The sequence below is a fragment of the Hemicordylus capensis genome, chromosome 1 (assembly GCF_027244095.1).
Source record: "Hemicordylus capensis ecotype Gifberg chromosome 1, rHemCap1.1.pri, whole genome shotgun sequence".
Classification (NCBI taxonomy): domain Eukaryota; kingdom Metazoa; phylum Chordata; class Lepidosauria; order Squamata; family Cordylidae; genus Hemicordylus; species Hemicordylus capensis.
In genome coordinates, this window is record NC_069657.1 from 392,459,848 (window position 1) to 392,474,110 (window position 14,263).

Here is a 14,263-nt window from a genome sequence, read left to right on the forward strand (position 1 = left end):
CATCAAATCAGCTAACAATTAAAATCATTTACCACACGCCTCTCAGTCTAATACGGGGCGTGGGTGGGAATGAGATAATTTTTCAGAATAAAAATGACAGCATATCTTAAAAAGCAACAATATAATTTCAATAATTAACTACTACTGCCAATATTTATAAACTACTTTTCAACCAAAGTTCACAAATACACATACATAAATAACTAAAATACTAATTCAATCACAGCTACAAGGCCCAAATATATCTTATGCTGTTTTGTTTTCAAAACAAACTGCATTGTTATGGGAGTTGTTCAGAAATAGACTTTAGTGCTATTCAAACATCAGGTTGCATGTACGTTCAGGTGTCTGCACACATGTATGTCAAGCTAAGCGGCACACAGCTCTTCATATCCCTTCTACCTTACCACCCCTTAAGGCAGGCAGGCAGGCACACATACACTAGTTGCACAGCAACAGCACCTGCTGCACTTTAAACATGCCCAGGGTCCCAAAAGATTTCTACTCCCAAAGTAGTTTTGAACCTATTTTTTTAAGACACAAGATTTGGAAATGGACATCTGCTCATAAATAGCAAAGAATGTGTCCATGCTCAGCTTTTTGCAGAGAAGAAAGCATGAAGGAAAGCACAGAGACTGATTACCACAGCCTTCCTTGGACTTATGCACTAACTGGGAAACACAGACAATATTTAACTGAACTCAATCCTCATGTCTTGATTCTTCATGGTCTGCTTGCTTCCATGAGACTCAGAATGCTGTCTTTCAGGTATTACATATGCAAGATCTTGATGCTGTCCACAATGTCCTGTCTACATTATGCTACTATAATGTACTGATGCTATCATAATGTTTTAAGAAATACAGTATTTCAGGTGTGAAAGATTTGAGCACCACTAAAGAATTAACAGAGGTTTGCCTCGCCACAGTGGGCAGGATGGTGCTGCTATTCCGTTCTTGTCAAAGTCAAACAAAGTTCCCAAAAGAAACAGAAGTAGTCTGGGAAGACATGGGAGAACAACAGTTTACTGATGTCATGTAGCTGTTCCGTTAAAAGTGAACAACGAATGGCAGTTCAGAGTAAATGCTTTATCTGGGAACACTGCACTAAGCCCACTCAAAACCTAGACAGAACTTTGTCATGGCCCAGAAGCCTTCTACATAATTCCACAATTAGAATCACTCTGATGTGACTAGCACTTAAGGGTAAGACTGGATTAATGAGAGTTCACACTGGAAATCCCCAATCAATGGTTCCTCTTCTTTATGTTTCTGTGTAAACTGCTTTAAGGACTTTGTTAAGAGTTGGAAGGTACCTTGGAGGTCTTCTAGTCCAACCCACTGCTCGGTGCAGGAAACCCTTACAGCCCTGCTGCACAACTCTGGCCCTCCAGCAGTTTTTGGACATCAAGCCCCACAGTAGGCCAACAGTCGGAGATTATAGGAGTTGTAGTCCAATATCTGCAGAAGGGCCAAAGATGTAGAGCCCCACACTACAGCATATCTGACAGCTGGCTGTCCAGCCTCTATTTGAAAATCTCTAAAAAGGAGAACCCATCACTGCACAAGGCAGACTGTTCCACTGTCAAATAGCTCTTCTTCCATACCGGAAATTTTTCCTAATATCTAACCTAAATCTGCTTCCTTGGTTCTAGCCTAAACAGAGAACAGGTTTGCTCCTTCTACGTGGCAGCTCTTCAGAGACTGCATTTGAAGAAGGCTACCATACACCTTTCGTCTTCTCTTCTCCAGGAAGTTTTTCACACCCAGCTTTTAGTTCGCATCTCCTCTGGAATGGAGAGAGTACGTTCACACATGGGGGGGCGGAATTGCCCCAGTCCCTGTGAGCTATCAGGGAGCACTTCACACACAATTTGGGGTTTTTCATTGCATGTTAGAATTAATATATACGGAGTAAAAAAAAATCCACATTTTGCATCGCTTTTGAGGAGCAATTTTGAATTACCAGTAAAGCCTCTCATTAAACCCACAGTAAAGCCTGCTGTCTGAGAAAGCTCCAGGCTAAACATACCCAGCCCTTTTAACTGTTCCTCATACAACTTGGCCTCTAGAAACCTCACCATCTTGGCTGCTCTCCTCTGAATTCATTCTAGTTTATCAACATTCTTCTTTAAAATGTGGTGCCCAGAATTGGAAAGATTATTTCCAGTGAGCTCTGACCAGCACAGAATAGAGTGGAACAATTACTTCTCATGCTTTGGACACTATGCTTCTGTTAACGCAACCTAAGACTGAATTAGCTTTTTAGCAGCTGCATCATACTGCTTGCTCGTGCTCAACTCATGGTCCACCAAGACATCTAGGTCCCCTGCACATGTGCTGCTGCCAAGTCAGGTCTCCTCCATGCTATCCTTCTGCATTTGATTTTTCTTTCAAAGCTACATGATTTTACATTTATCTCTGCTGAACTTTATTTTGTTGGCTTTGCCTCGCCCAAATTGAGTTGAATATTGACTCTGTCTTCTAGGGCATTAGCTAATCCCTCCAGCTGCATGTCATCAACAAATCTGATAAGCTTTTCCTCTACTGCCCCCTCCAAGACATTTATAAAAATTTTGCCGAGGACAAAGCCCTGTGGCACTCCACCCAGGATCTTCCTCCAGTATGATGTGGGGTCATTAATGAGTACAGTTGTTCAGCCAGCTGTGAATCCACCAAATAGTACCATCATCTAACCCAGAGTTTACCAATCTGGGATTTTATATCATGGGAGATTCTGCCAAAAGCTTTGCTGAAATGTCCACAGTATCATAATCTACTAAATTAGTAACTGTTGGAAAAGGAGAGATTAGTCTGGCATGAGTTGTTCTTGACAAATGCATGCTGGCTCCTACTAGTATTTGATTCTTTCCTAAGTGCTCACAGACTGCTTACTAATCTGTTTTAGGATACTGTCAGGTATCAGCATCAAGCTGATGGGTCTGTAGTTTCCCGGCACCTCCTTCCCCCCTTCTTTTGAAGACAGGAACTACATTTGCTCATCTTCAGTCTTCCAGCACCTCACCCATTCTCCAGGAGTTTTCAAAGATTACAGACAGTGGTTCTGAGATTACACCTGCAAGTTTCTTCAGTACCCAGGGATATAATTCCATTGTATCTGGACATTTAAACTCTAAGGTAACTAATTGTTCTTTTAGCATATTTTAACATATCTTGAGGTGCGCTTCCCTCCTTTCTTAATATATGCATCTCTTACCACTGGGCCACATTTGCCTTGTGGGAGAAGCAGATGCAAAATAGGTGTTAAGGAGTTCTGCCTTTTCTCTGTCACCTGTTACAGTTTTCATAATCTTCTCCAAGCAACAGACCCACCACTTTAAATATCTTCTTGAAAATACATAAATACTTTCCATCTCATCTCTTGGAGGTTGTTGTACAAGTGAACAGTTCAGACTATTTAATTTATGAACGCATTTACCCTCCTAATCATGCTGTCACTATACTATCCTTCCAAGTTAGAGTCCTAATTTGGCCAAGGGTTTACAGGCACATTCTCTCTCTCTCTCTCACACACACACGTCTGCATAACTGTTCTCTTTATGTAATCATTGCAGCAATAAGTATGCAATGCGGGTGTGTGTGTGTGTGTGTGTCACATTTCTGGATGCTATCAATGTTGTTTGTCAGTGTTGTTGTTATTATTATTATTATTGTTATTACTACTACTACTACTACATTTATATCCCGCTCTTCCTCCAAGGAGCCCAGAGCAGTGTACTATACTTGAGTTTCTCTTTCACAACAACCCTGTGAAGTAGGTTAGGCTGAGAGGGAAATGACTGGCCCAGAGTCACCCAGCTAGTATCATGGCTGAATGGGGATTGAACTCAGGTCTCCCCAGTCCTAGTCCAGCACTCTAACCACTACACCACGCTGGCTTTCACACTATACATACAGCCTGAAGGAGGATGGTATTATTACAACAGGCATTAATTATAAAAACAAAGTTACAAGAGATAATACACTGTGATCTGCAGATCAGACACAAGGGCATCATATATGTTTGCATTCTAAATCAATACATATTTCAGAGTGTGCTCTAGCCAGAGCATGCTGCTTTAAAGGGAGCAGCAAAAATGTTGGAAATAAAGGAAGAATATCAGACTCCTCAGGTTGTAGCAAAGATCATTAGCAAGTGTGGAGCACCAAATCAGTCCTTGAGCAGCATTTATAAAGACATCCGGAGGAGCTACTCTATCTAGTGGCTCATCTCAACTTCCATTGCCTTTAAAACTCAGTACCTGTGTCACCGCTCTGTCCCCAGGGCCTTTCCCAGACAACAGGCTTTACTATTTCTCAAAGAGGTCAACTACAGAACTGAAAAATGAGCAGATCTTGGGACTAATTCAAAAAAGACAAAGGTCCCAATCTAATTGCGCTTAGCAACTCGTGGCCTACATAGAGATGGCATCTCCGCTGATATCTCACCAATTCAATAAGGCTAGAGTGAGCACCACAATAAAATAATTGAGGTGTGTCTCTATAACCACATCAACAGCAGACATGGAAGTCTATTTTCTATATAGGGATCAACCTTCTTAGATTAGGGGCGGGGGAACAGTGGCAAAACAATAATAATGAGAAAGCATTTGACAAAAGACTATAGGGAGGAAACAGATAAATGGCTACATAAATGGTTCATATACTGATGAGATGATCTTGCACAGCCAGTTATCCAAACTATATAGAAGAAATATTTTTCACTGTATTCCATTCTAGTTGTCCTCCTGTAGGTTTTTACATGTGACATACAGCTCCTATATAATACTTGCATGTTCCTTTCCAAGAAAATTAGGGGCCTTTGAAGTTTTATCTGAATAGCAATTAACAACCCACATCACAATATAAATATAGGTGAATACTAAATCATTCAATAATGCAGGGGTGCAAACTCAAATGCCCTGGTGGGCTGAACCCAACCATGACTCGGTGTGTGAGGGCTGAGATCAATTTTCAGCACATTATTGCATTAAAATTATTAAAAATATTAATGAAAGTGAGGTGGCAGAGAGTTGAAGTCAGGGGAAGGGGAGGAGAAAGACGGATGGTGTCAGTGGTTCTAGCCTAGGAGCAGGGAACATCTGGTGTCAAGTGGCCAAATGCACTGAGCAGGGCAGGTCAAGAGCTCTTCACGGCACCTGCTCTTGCTGCAGGATATTTTTACCTGTGGGCCAGCAAAAAAGTCCCCATGGGCTGGATCTGCCACCCAGGCCTTATACTGTGCATGACTGCAATAAGGAGAAGAGTACTACTTGAATCCTAACATACATATGGAAATGAATACCATATGGCAATTTTAGCAGAGAGAGCACACTCCAAACAGTACCAAACCTTTAGAAAACTGCCATTTTATCTCAAAAAGCACAGGAAAACATCAGCCAAAATAACTTTTACATTTTGAACATTATCAGTTCTTTATAGATTTTGGAAATATGTTTTGTTTCCACATACAAGTTTATGAAAAAGATTTCTGCAAAAGGTTGTTTGTTCACATATATTAAAATAATCTGAAATTATACAGAAAATCAAAGGCTATATTCACACAGACAAAGCACTACTCCATGCATGTTTTCTTCTGTTCTGCTTTCAAAAGAGGAAGTCGTTCTTTGCTTGATTGTGTACAGGAGCAGTCTGAGAAGGAATAAAGGCGGTCTTACTTTGGTAATGAGTACACAGTTCAGCCTTAGGGGTGTATATTTCTCACACTGAGAAAATAACAGCAGTCAATAACATTTTTGGCTTGTTAGACTAAAATTAATACTCATATGTGGCCAAAGACTACTTAAATCTCCTACTATTCTCAAACACATTGGTATCACAGTGTGATAGCAAAGCAGCGAGACAAGCAGTACTCTCTGCATTTAAAATACCATCTGCTTGCTTACAATCTGAAATGCTGCTATTCCTAGAGATGAGGAACTTTTTGATGTCACCTTTCCAATCTAATGCACTTTCACAGAACACGCAGATGCACATATATGCATGCACACATGCAAACAAATCCTATGAGAGTTAATGGCAACTCCAACAGAAACCTTTCAAAATAACCAGACCAATGTTGGCTATTGCTTTACCACATTTTATTTATGGATAATAGCCTTAGTCCATGACATGCTTTAATCCAAAAGAATATCCTTCTGCAATGGATGGTAGTGGGCCAACTACAGCAAATAGGGGAGAGGGCCAAAGCTCAGAGGTGGAACATATGCTTTGTATGCAGAAGGCTCAGATCAGCATCTCCACTGTCACTGAGAATAGATAATACTGGATTAGATGGACCAATGGCATGACTCGTATTTAACACAGCTTCACAAGTTTTTTTCCAATCAGAAGGAATTGGAAACAACACTACTTCCTACTTTAAGAGGACTAGGTGCTTCTGCACATCTAGTGAAAGTTTTGACCCTAATGCCATATCAGCTTTTGAATCTTTCTACGTTTCAAACAATCTGCCATATAACATGGAAGTTGCTGTTCCAAAAACACAAATCTGAACCCCAGTCAGGTGTGGCAAACAAGGGAAGAAATTCTCTAGACTGAGGCCCATTAATGTTACGCCACTAAATCCCACATGCTCTTGCAGAACTACAAAACAAACATACAGGACAAGCTTATATAGGAGATACAAGACTCCCCTCTTTGTGCATTATATAGGAAGCAGAAAACCTGGATGCACCAGTCCATCAGAGACCTACTGTTGCTGCTCAGCTCACATCCAGTGTTACTCTTAGTGAAATATGTAAATGTCAAAATCCGGGCTGAACAGTGGATGCCTGTATAAGTGATGGAATTGTTCAACCTGGATTTTGACAGTTGCAGTATGTATTTCACTAAGGGCAACACTGGATATTAGATGAGCAGCAACAATAGGTACATGTGACTGGCTTGTGCATCCACTTTGCTCTAATTCCTGATCATATGGATCATTACAGTTTGTAATTCCCTCCCCCCCATCTTATGGGCAAACAAATTGTTGGTTGCAGCAAGGAACATCTTGAAGGAGACAGAGACGATGAAGAACCTAAGCAAGAAGCACAATTACTTGCGCTCCTAACAACAAAACAGGTAGATATGACATGATCTGATACAACAGAATAAAGAGCCACTTTGTTAACACACTCTTCAAGCACATCTGAATGTATGCATAGATTTTGAATACCAAGAGTAATGGCTCTAAAAGTAATGGGGTACATCATGCCGACCATGGATGTCCTAACATGATACCTCAATACACATCAAGAGGTGGGCAGAATGTGAGATTACACTTTTGTTTCTATAAGCACATTACACAGTGTCTACATCCTCCACTGAACTGGATCTTCTAGAGCAGGGCTGCACAACATATGGCCCCATGAGCTGGATCCAGCCCATGCGCACATTCTTGCTGGCCCACAGTGGAAGTAGACCACCGCCACTCATGCCCCATGGGAGGGCAGCAGGAATGACGACAACAACGACAATGACGAAGAATATTTATATAATGCTCTACAACCAGAGTTCTCAAAGCGGTTTACATAGAAAAATAAATTAAATAATAATGGTGATGAAACTGCGTGCTGTTTGCAGGTGTGGCATCGTTGGCCTCCTGGCACCACTTGCCCTGGCTCCTGAACTGTTGGGTGGCTACTGTGCTGCTGCTGTGAGGCACCACTCACCTCCCCCCTGCTTACTTCCCTTCAGCTCTCAAGCCCCTCTGCCTCCGTAGGGGCCGAGAGCTCCTCAAGAATGGGGGCACGCGTGCGCCCTGATGGAAACACAGGGTGCATGTGTGCTCTCATTCTCAGCCTGCTCCTAGCCCCAATGGAGGCAGAAGGGCTGGGGAGCCCAGGAGGGTGGGTAGCAGGAGTGCTGCTTGTTCCTGCTGCCCTGGGCTCCTGAAGCCCGCTGCCTCTGCCGGGGCCAGGAACAGGCTGAGAATGAGGGCACACATGCACCCTGTTTCGCCATTAGGGAGCATGCATGCCCAGTGGCGTACCGGGGGGAAACGGCGCCCAGGGCAAGCTATGGCCCTGAAATGGCGCCCCCCCGCCCCCACATACCTGGCCCGGCGCGGCGGCCGGAAATTCGGCGGTGTTGCGGCGGGTCACCAGTGGCGGCAGCGGTTCGCCCGCCGAGGCGCGCCTGTGCAGTTGGGAAGCGACGCCGGGCCGCTCGGCTCGGTGTCACTGCCTGCACTCTGCGCCGCCGCTACACAGGCCATGGGATGCCGCCAGCCACCACACCAGCTACTGCCGCACTCGGCGGGTGACCCGCTGCCGAATTGCAGCCGCACGCACGCCGCCACACTTGGCGGGCGATCCAGGGGGGCGGCGGGGGGAAAGCCACTTTTTGGCACCCCCCACATGACCCGCCGGGGTGGCGCCCAGGGCACGTGCCCCCCCAGCCCCCCTATAGTTACGCCACTGTGCATGCCCTCATTCTCAAGAGCTCCTGACCCCTGCATAGGCAGAGGGGCTTGGGAGCTGAAGTGAGTTGTCTACTTCCACCGCGTCCCCACTCCGGCGGCGGCAGCCACCCGATGTCTAGGAAGGCCCCAAGCGGCTCGGGCACCAGGACAAGCGGCTCAGAGCCAGGAGGCAAGCACTGCTGCACCTGCATCAGCGCACCACTTCTTCACCATTACTGCTGCCCCCCCCCCAAAAAAGGGCAGAAAGTTGGAGGGAGAGGGCTGAGGACCAACCAGTGACTTCAAACGTTTATTTACTTTTAATTACATTCATTTTAAATAATTCCATTTTAATTTGATTTAATTCAATTTACTTAATGAATTAATTAACATTAAATATTAATATAATCATCAATGCCCTAAATTTTGAAAATTTCTGCCTAATTTTTAGGTAGGCTAGCAGTTACTACTACAACTACAATAGTTATTTTAAGGATACAGCCATTGATTGTGAACACAGAGAATAGAATCATAGGACAATATATCTTTCACTATTGTCACTACTTATCTGCCTTGGTGACAAGTACTTGACTCAAGATAAGTTTAACTAGTGGCACTAAGGAAATAGGAAGGTATATTCTCACGTGTGCTTTAAAAAAAAAAGTTTAAAGAAAGAAAAGAACAGATGGAGAGGGGAATCTCGAACATACTCAGCAGCACAAACATAAGAGTCTTCCTATTAGCTAATAAATACATAAATCTGCCACTATATGCTCTGTATACACAAATGCTACTAGCTCTCATCTAAACTAGAATTATCTGTAATTGATCCTGGAGTATTTTTCCAACCAATTGCCTAGGAGGCTGGTAGGCTAGCCTTCCCCTTCAAATTGCACTGCTAATGAAACTCAGGCCTCATGTTAAGATTTGGATGAAGGGGATCTGCCCTATTTGTAATTCAAATGACATACTAACATCTCATGGAGAACAACAGCTGAGATGATCTTGTAAGATTAGCTAACAATTACATTTCAGCATGCTTTACTTGTTCCAAAAAATTAGCAACTCAGCTAATGGGAAATAGAGTTTAGTGCCCTAAATTTCACCATTGCCTTGCTTTTTTGTCATTTTTCAACAAGTACCATGTAGTGAATCCTAAGCATGTTTTCTCAGAAATAAGTGCCATTCAATTCAATAAGGCTTATTCCCAAGAAAGCATGCACAGGGACTGTTGCCTAAAAAAAGTTCATGTTAAAGCTCAAAAAGTCACACGGCCCAATTTATATCTAATATTTATACTGAGCTCAAGATAGGTTGGTGGCTTTTTGTACAACCTGGAATGCAAAGCATACCAGCATCCTTGTGCCGATGTAATATACTTAATCATGTACACCTTCACCACTTTTAAGAAACCACCAACATGAGAAAAATCTGATGAAGGCCACAATAGTCCAGAGTATGTTTGAAGATAAAGCTTCTAATCATAAAAGCTAGGAGTTCTTCACAATCCTTTCCAGAATTCAAGCACAAGGCTTATTGTATTATTCCACTGTTCCATACAATATTGTTGTATTAGTCCACATACACAAACCCCATACTTCCAACACATCATCCAATTTTTTTATCAAAGTGATTACGTATGTACATATCTTTCTATCCTGCCATCCATACTAATTTAATATAACATTTTTCACACATGGCACATCAAAGAGCTCCCTCTGAAATTCATGAGATTCACAAATGCTTTATTTAAAATATTTCTATCTCTCCCTCCAGAACATTGCTGCTCAAGGTGGCTTACAAACGCTGCTACAGCAATTCCCACGATCCATTTACGATCTGCTATCTCTATTAATACTCAAACCTGGTAAGAGTGCCTCTCACACCAGCTAAAGCTGTGAAGCACAGCTGTTACTACTATAGATGGCCACCCTATTGTAGGGTGGCTATCTGTATTGCACCCTAGTGAACTACTGTAGAGAAGCAGCTAAGATGTGGACCAAAACGTTCTCTGATCAAGTCTCACCTGAGCCATGAATGAACACAGTAAGCGGCTTTAGGCAAACCACTCTCACACACAAAAAGCCCCCTGCAATAAGCCAATATTCCATCCCAACATTCTGTCTAATTTGATCAAAAAACAAACTCTGGGACAGAGCTGTGCAGCTATGGCTTCCGTTGACTTCTACAGGACAACAATACTTCACTAGATTCAGTAAGAAATGGGAGACGGGGGAGCTGTAGAAAGATGGGTGGTGATGCCGAAAGAAAACCCTTGACCAACAAATGTGACAGGCTGCTAACTAAAAGAGGAAGATGATACTGTACATATGACAGAGCTGTTGTAAAGATTTCTGAGATAATGAGTGCTTTTAATGTTCTAACTCAAAAGTAAGTTCCATGGAGTTACCTGAGGAGTACCCCCAGGGAGTGTGCACAGGACTGCAGTCTAAGCATTATCACCATGATCTAGACTAAGATAGCTTCTTATTGCTATCTCTGGAACCATGGGAGCCTGAAGGGAGAGGCAAGGGGAGACAGTTGTAAGGATTGCAGCTGTAAGGATTGTATAGGACTGCAGCCTTTGCCCCTACCCCTGGAAAAAGTTCCACAGATGCCCAAGCCTGCACCAAGGCAGAGTCACCATATAAATATACCTACACACCACATATCCATTGGCTAAAGGTGTCAGACTTCTACATATGATCTCTGGTAATAAAGCAACAAATTCTTTTATCAAGGAGTAATACTGGCAATAGTGGTTAAAACATATCCTACCATTTCTCCTCAAGTAATATTAGCTCTTGAGAATCATACAGAAGTCATAATAGAGAGGCATCAAGTGCTTCTGCTTCCCCTTCCCCATGGCTGAAGGCAGGGCAGATCCAAGTAGTCAGCTCAGCTGTCAGAGTCGTCCCAACCATCTCTTCAGGAGAGGGACTGACACCAAGAACCTCTAACATGGAAATCATCCACCGCAAACCAAGAAGTCAGTAATAACTAATTAACAGAGAGTAACAGGTGATTCTGTGGGGAATCTGCATATGCTCACAGGTACGTCGCACTCTGCATATGCTCAGAAGCACACTATTGCTTCACAAAGGGTTGAACCCTGAAGGAAAAGATGTTCTGGCGCTAAGCCCCAAGGAGGCGCCTCTGAAGCTCTGAGATCAGCTGTTGAAACCACTCCAGAGATCCCGAAAGGGAGCGCGCCAGGGAGCAGTAGAGATCCACATCTACGTAGATCTGCAGGATCTACAGGTGAGGAGGAGAGACGGGCGAGCCAAGCCAGCCCAAGGAAAAGGAAAGGGAAAGGACGCTACCTGCAGCTCCGCCCGCTCTGCCTCCCACTCGGCTCTTTCGGCCTCGAAGCGGCCCCACTCGTGCTGCAGGAAATGCAGGATGCCGGGGACGCTGTACTGAGCCCGCGCCGCAGAGGCCGGAGCCGGCACAGCCGAGGAGCCGCCGGCAACCGCCGCTGCCTCCCCCGGCTCTAACCCTGGCCCGGCTCCGCCCGGAGGTGGCGGCAGCAGCAGCGCGTTGTTGTTGTTGTTGTTGCTGAAGAAGACGCCGGGCCCCGCCTGCTCGTCCATGGCCGGAGCCGTCTTCGCGGCCGGAGACCCCCGGCCTGAGCAGCCCCTAGCACCGTTGCTGTCGCTGTCGCCCGCTCGCCACCACCGTCGTCGTCGCCGTCCCGCACCTAACCAGTCAGCCGCGTCTCAGTGGAGGCAGCCGCCACAAACTGGGCGCGTCCTGTCCGCCGTCAGCGCCTGACAGCCGCCCCCGTCGGCTGCTACCGGGTCCCGCTAGGGACAATTCTAAAAAGCGTTATGGGCGGGCTGCTTCAAGGCATGCTAGGAAATGTAGTTCCTGGTCCGCCTTCCGGGTTCTGAGGTATACTAAGTGTAGGACAGGAGGGCGGAAGCCTCTGGATTTACTGTTGTAATCGGTCACAGGAGGAAAATTACAATCCGTGCAGTATCAAGCTACAGATTGGTTCTCTGTCACGAATACTACGACTATGTATATATCACTTTTCAACGAAAGTTCTCAAACCAGAAAATCTCTCTCTTTTTTTTTTTTTTGCAGACTTTTATTGTAAGTTGCAAATTTTCAATTTTTGTTTAGGTTTTAATAAAATATATTATTAGTATTTATTTATATTTATATACCTTATTTATATTTATATACCATTATATACCACATATATTTATATACCACTCTTCAACCAAACAAAACGTTCTCAAAGCGGTTTATATAGCAAAAGGAATTAGAAGACAGTTCCTGTTCCATAGCAGCTCATAATGTAAAAAAAGAAACACAAGGGAGACCAGAGCAACAGCCTCCAGAGGGATGCTATCTGGAAAGGACTGCTGCCATCCGCCCACTAAGAGCCCCACCACTTTAAAAAGTTTCTCTTTTCCCAGTTAAAAGGGGCTTTAATGACTTCTGACGTGCTGCTGTATGTTTCACGTTGTAAGCCACTTTGAGCCCTCAGTGTGGAAAAGGAATATGTTAAGTTGCGTGTTGAAATGTTTCTGCTACTGAATATTTGCATAAATATACCCCACATGTTAAAAAATACTGTTTGTCACAGTCAGGAGTGGATTAAGCTTTTTGCCACTCTTTTACCTTTTTTCTTTTATAAATGCCGCTCACAGCAGCAGAAGTGGCTGTGGGGAGGGGGGGCGAGGGCAAAGTTTCTCCTTTTTCCCTCTAAAGAATGCTGCTGTCAGTGGCAGGTTGGGGTACAGCGGCAGCTGCAGGGAGGGATGGGGGCAAACAAAATGCTGCAGCTAGCGGTGGGAGGGGGCGGCAGCCAGTTTCTTCCAGCTCCGTGATTTGTACGGCCCCTCTGCTGTGCAGCCCATTTTCAGTCTTCCTTCACTTTCAATAATAATACTTTTAACAATAATTAACACTTTTAATACTTAATGATTAATAATAATTAATAATAAAACCAATCCTGTTGGATTCCAGGAGGCTCTTGGGGACATCCCTTGCAATCTGGTAAGCATTTCTCCATCACAGCTCGTGGAATCTTGGAACATCGAGGCCACGAGGGCGTTTGATGAAATTGCTCCCAAGTGTGCGCTTACGGTTCATGGATCTCAGCTCCCTTGGTTCTCTGAGGAGCTTAGGGAGATGAAACAGACCAAAAGACGCTTGGAATGCCGTTGGAGGAAAACTGGTGCCGAAGATGACCGAATACGACTACTTGCTTATATTCGGGAATATTCTAGGACGATAAGAGTGGCAAAATCCCACCATTTCTCCGCTCTTATCGCATCAGCTGATTCTCGTCCAGCGGCCTTATTTCGGATTACCCACTCCCTTCTTAGGAGAGAGGAGCCAGTAGATGTTCAATCAGGCTGCTGTGATCAATTTGCTCAATTCTTTGCTGATAAAGTCACCCACCTTCGGCTAGAGTTGGACTCTACTTCTGTAGGATCTGATCAGATAGAGGAGATTCCGCCCTGTGATGTTATATGGGACACATTTGAGTTGGTCGAGGATTGTCACGCCCTCGATCTCCAACAGCGAGGAGGAAGGGGAAGCTGTCAACTTTCCAGGCGATGCAGGGGTGCCTGAGGGGCAGAGCCCAGCTGTCAGTATTCATGAAACAGCTGTGGATAATGACTCTGAGCAGGCACAACAACCTGAGGCAGCAGAAATCGTGAAAGACCAATCGGAAGAAGAGCTATGTAACCAACCCCCGCCGACCCCCCAACAGCGGCGTGTCACGAGACGCAGGGATCAATTAGAGACTCTTAGGAAAAGCAAACGCCTATTGCAGAGGGCTGATAAGCCTTAAATCCCTGCCAGCTGGGCGCTCTCGTGGCTTGCACTCGTGGTT

At 44.4% G+C, this 14,263-nt stretch overlaps 1 protein-coding gene across 6 annotated transcripts in view; it reads right to left on the reverse strand.

Annotated features, from left to right (window-relative positions):
- STRN (striatin) overlaps positions 1-12,262 on the reverse strand; it is a 79,956-nt gene extending 67,694 nt beyond the window's left edge. For 3 of the 6 annotated variants that reach the window (XR_008317831.1, XR_008317832.1, XM_053303176.1), the window contains exon 1: positions 11,730-12,260. Coding sequence is in view for 4 of the 6 variants with exons in the window: in XM_053303176.1 (XP_053159151.1) it covers positions 11,730-11,999 (270 nt within the window). In the remaining 2 variants the exon portion in view is untranslated. Of the gene's footprint in view, positions 1-11,729 lie in introns of all 6 variants that reach the window. The other 3 variants (XM_053303205.1, XM_053303214.1, XM_053303194.1) reach the window with 3 other exon arrangements.
- Between the last annotated feature and the right edge of the window lie 2,001 nt (positions 12,263-14,263).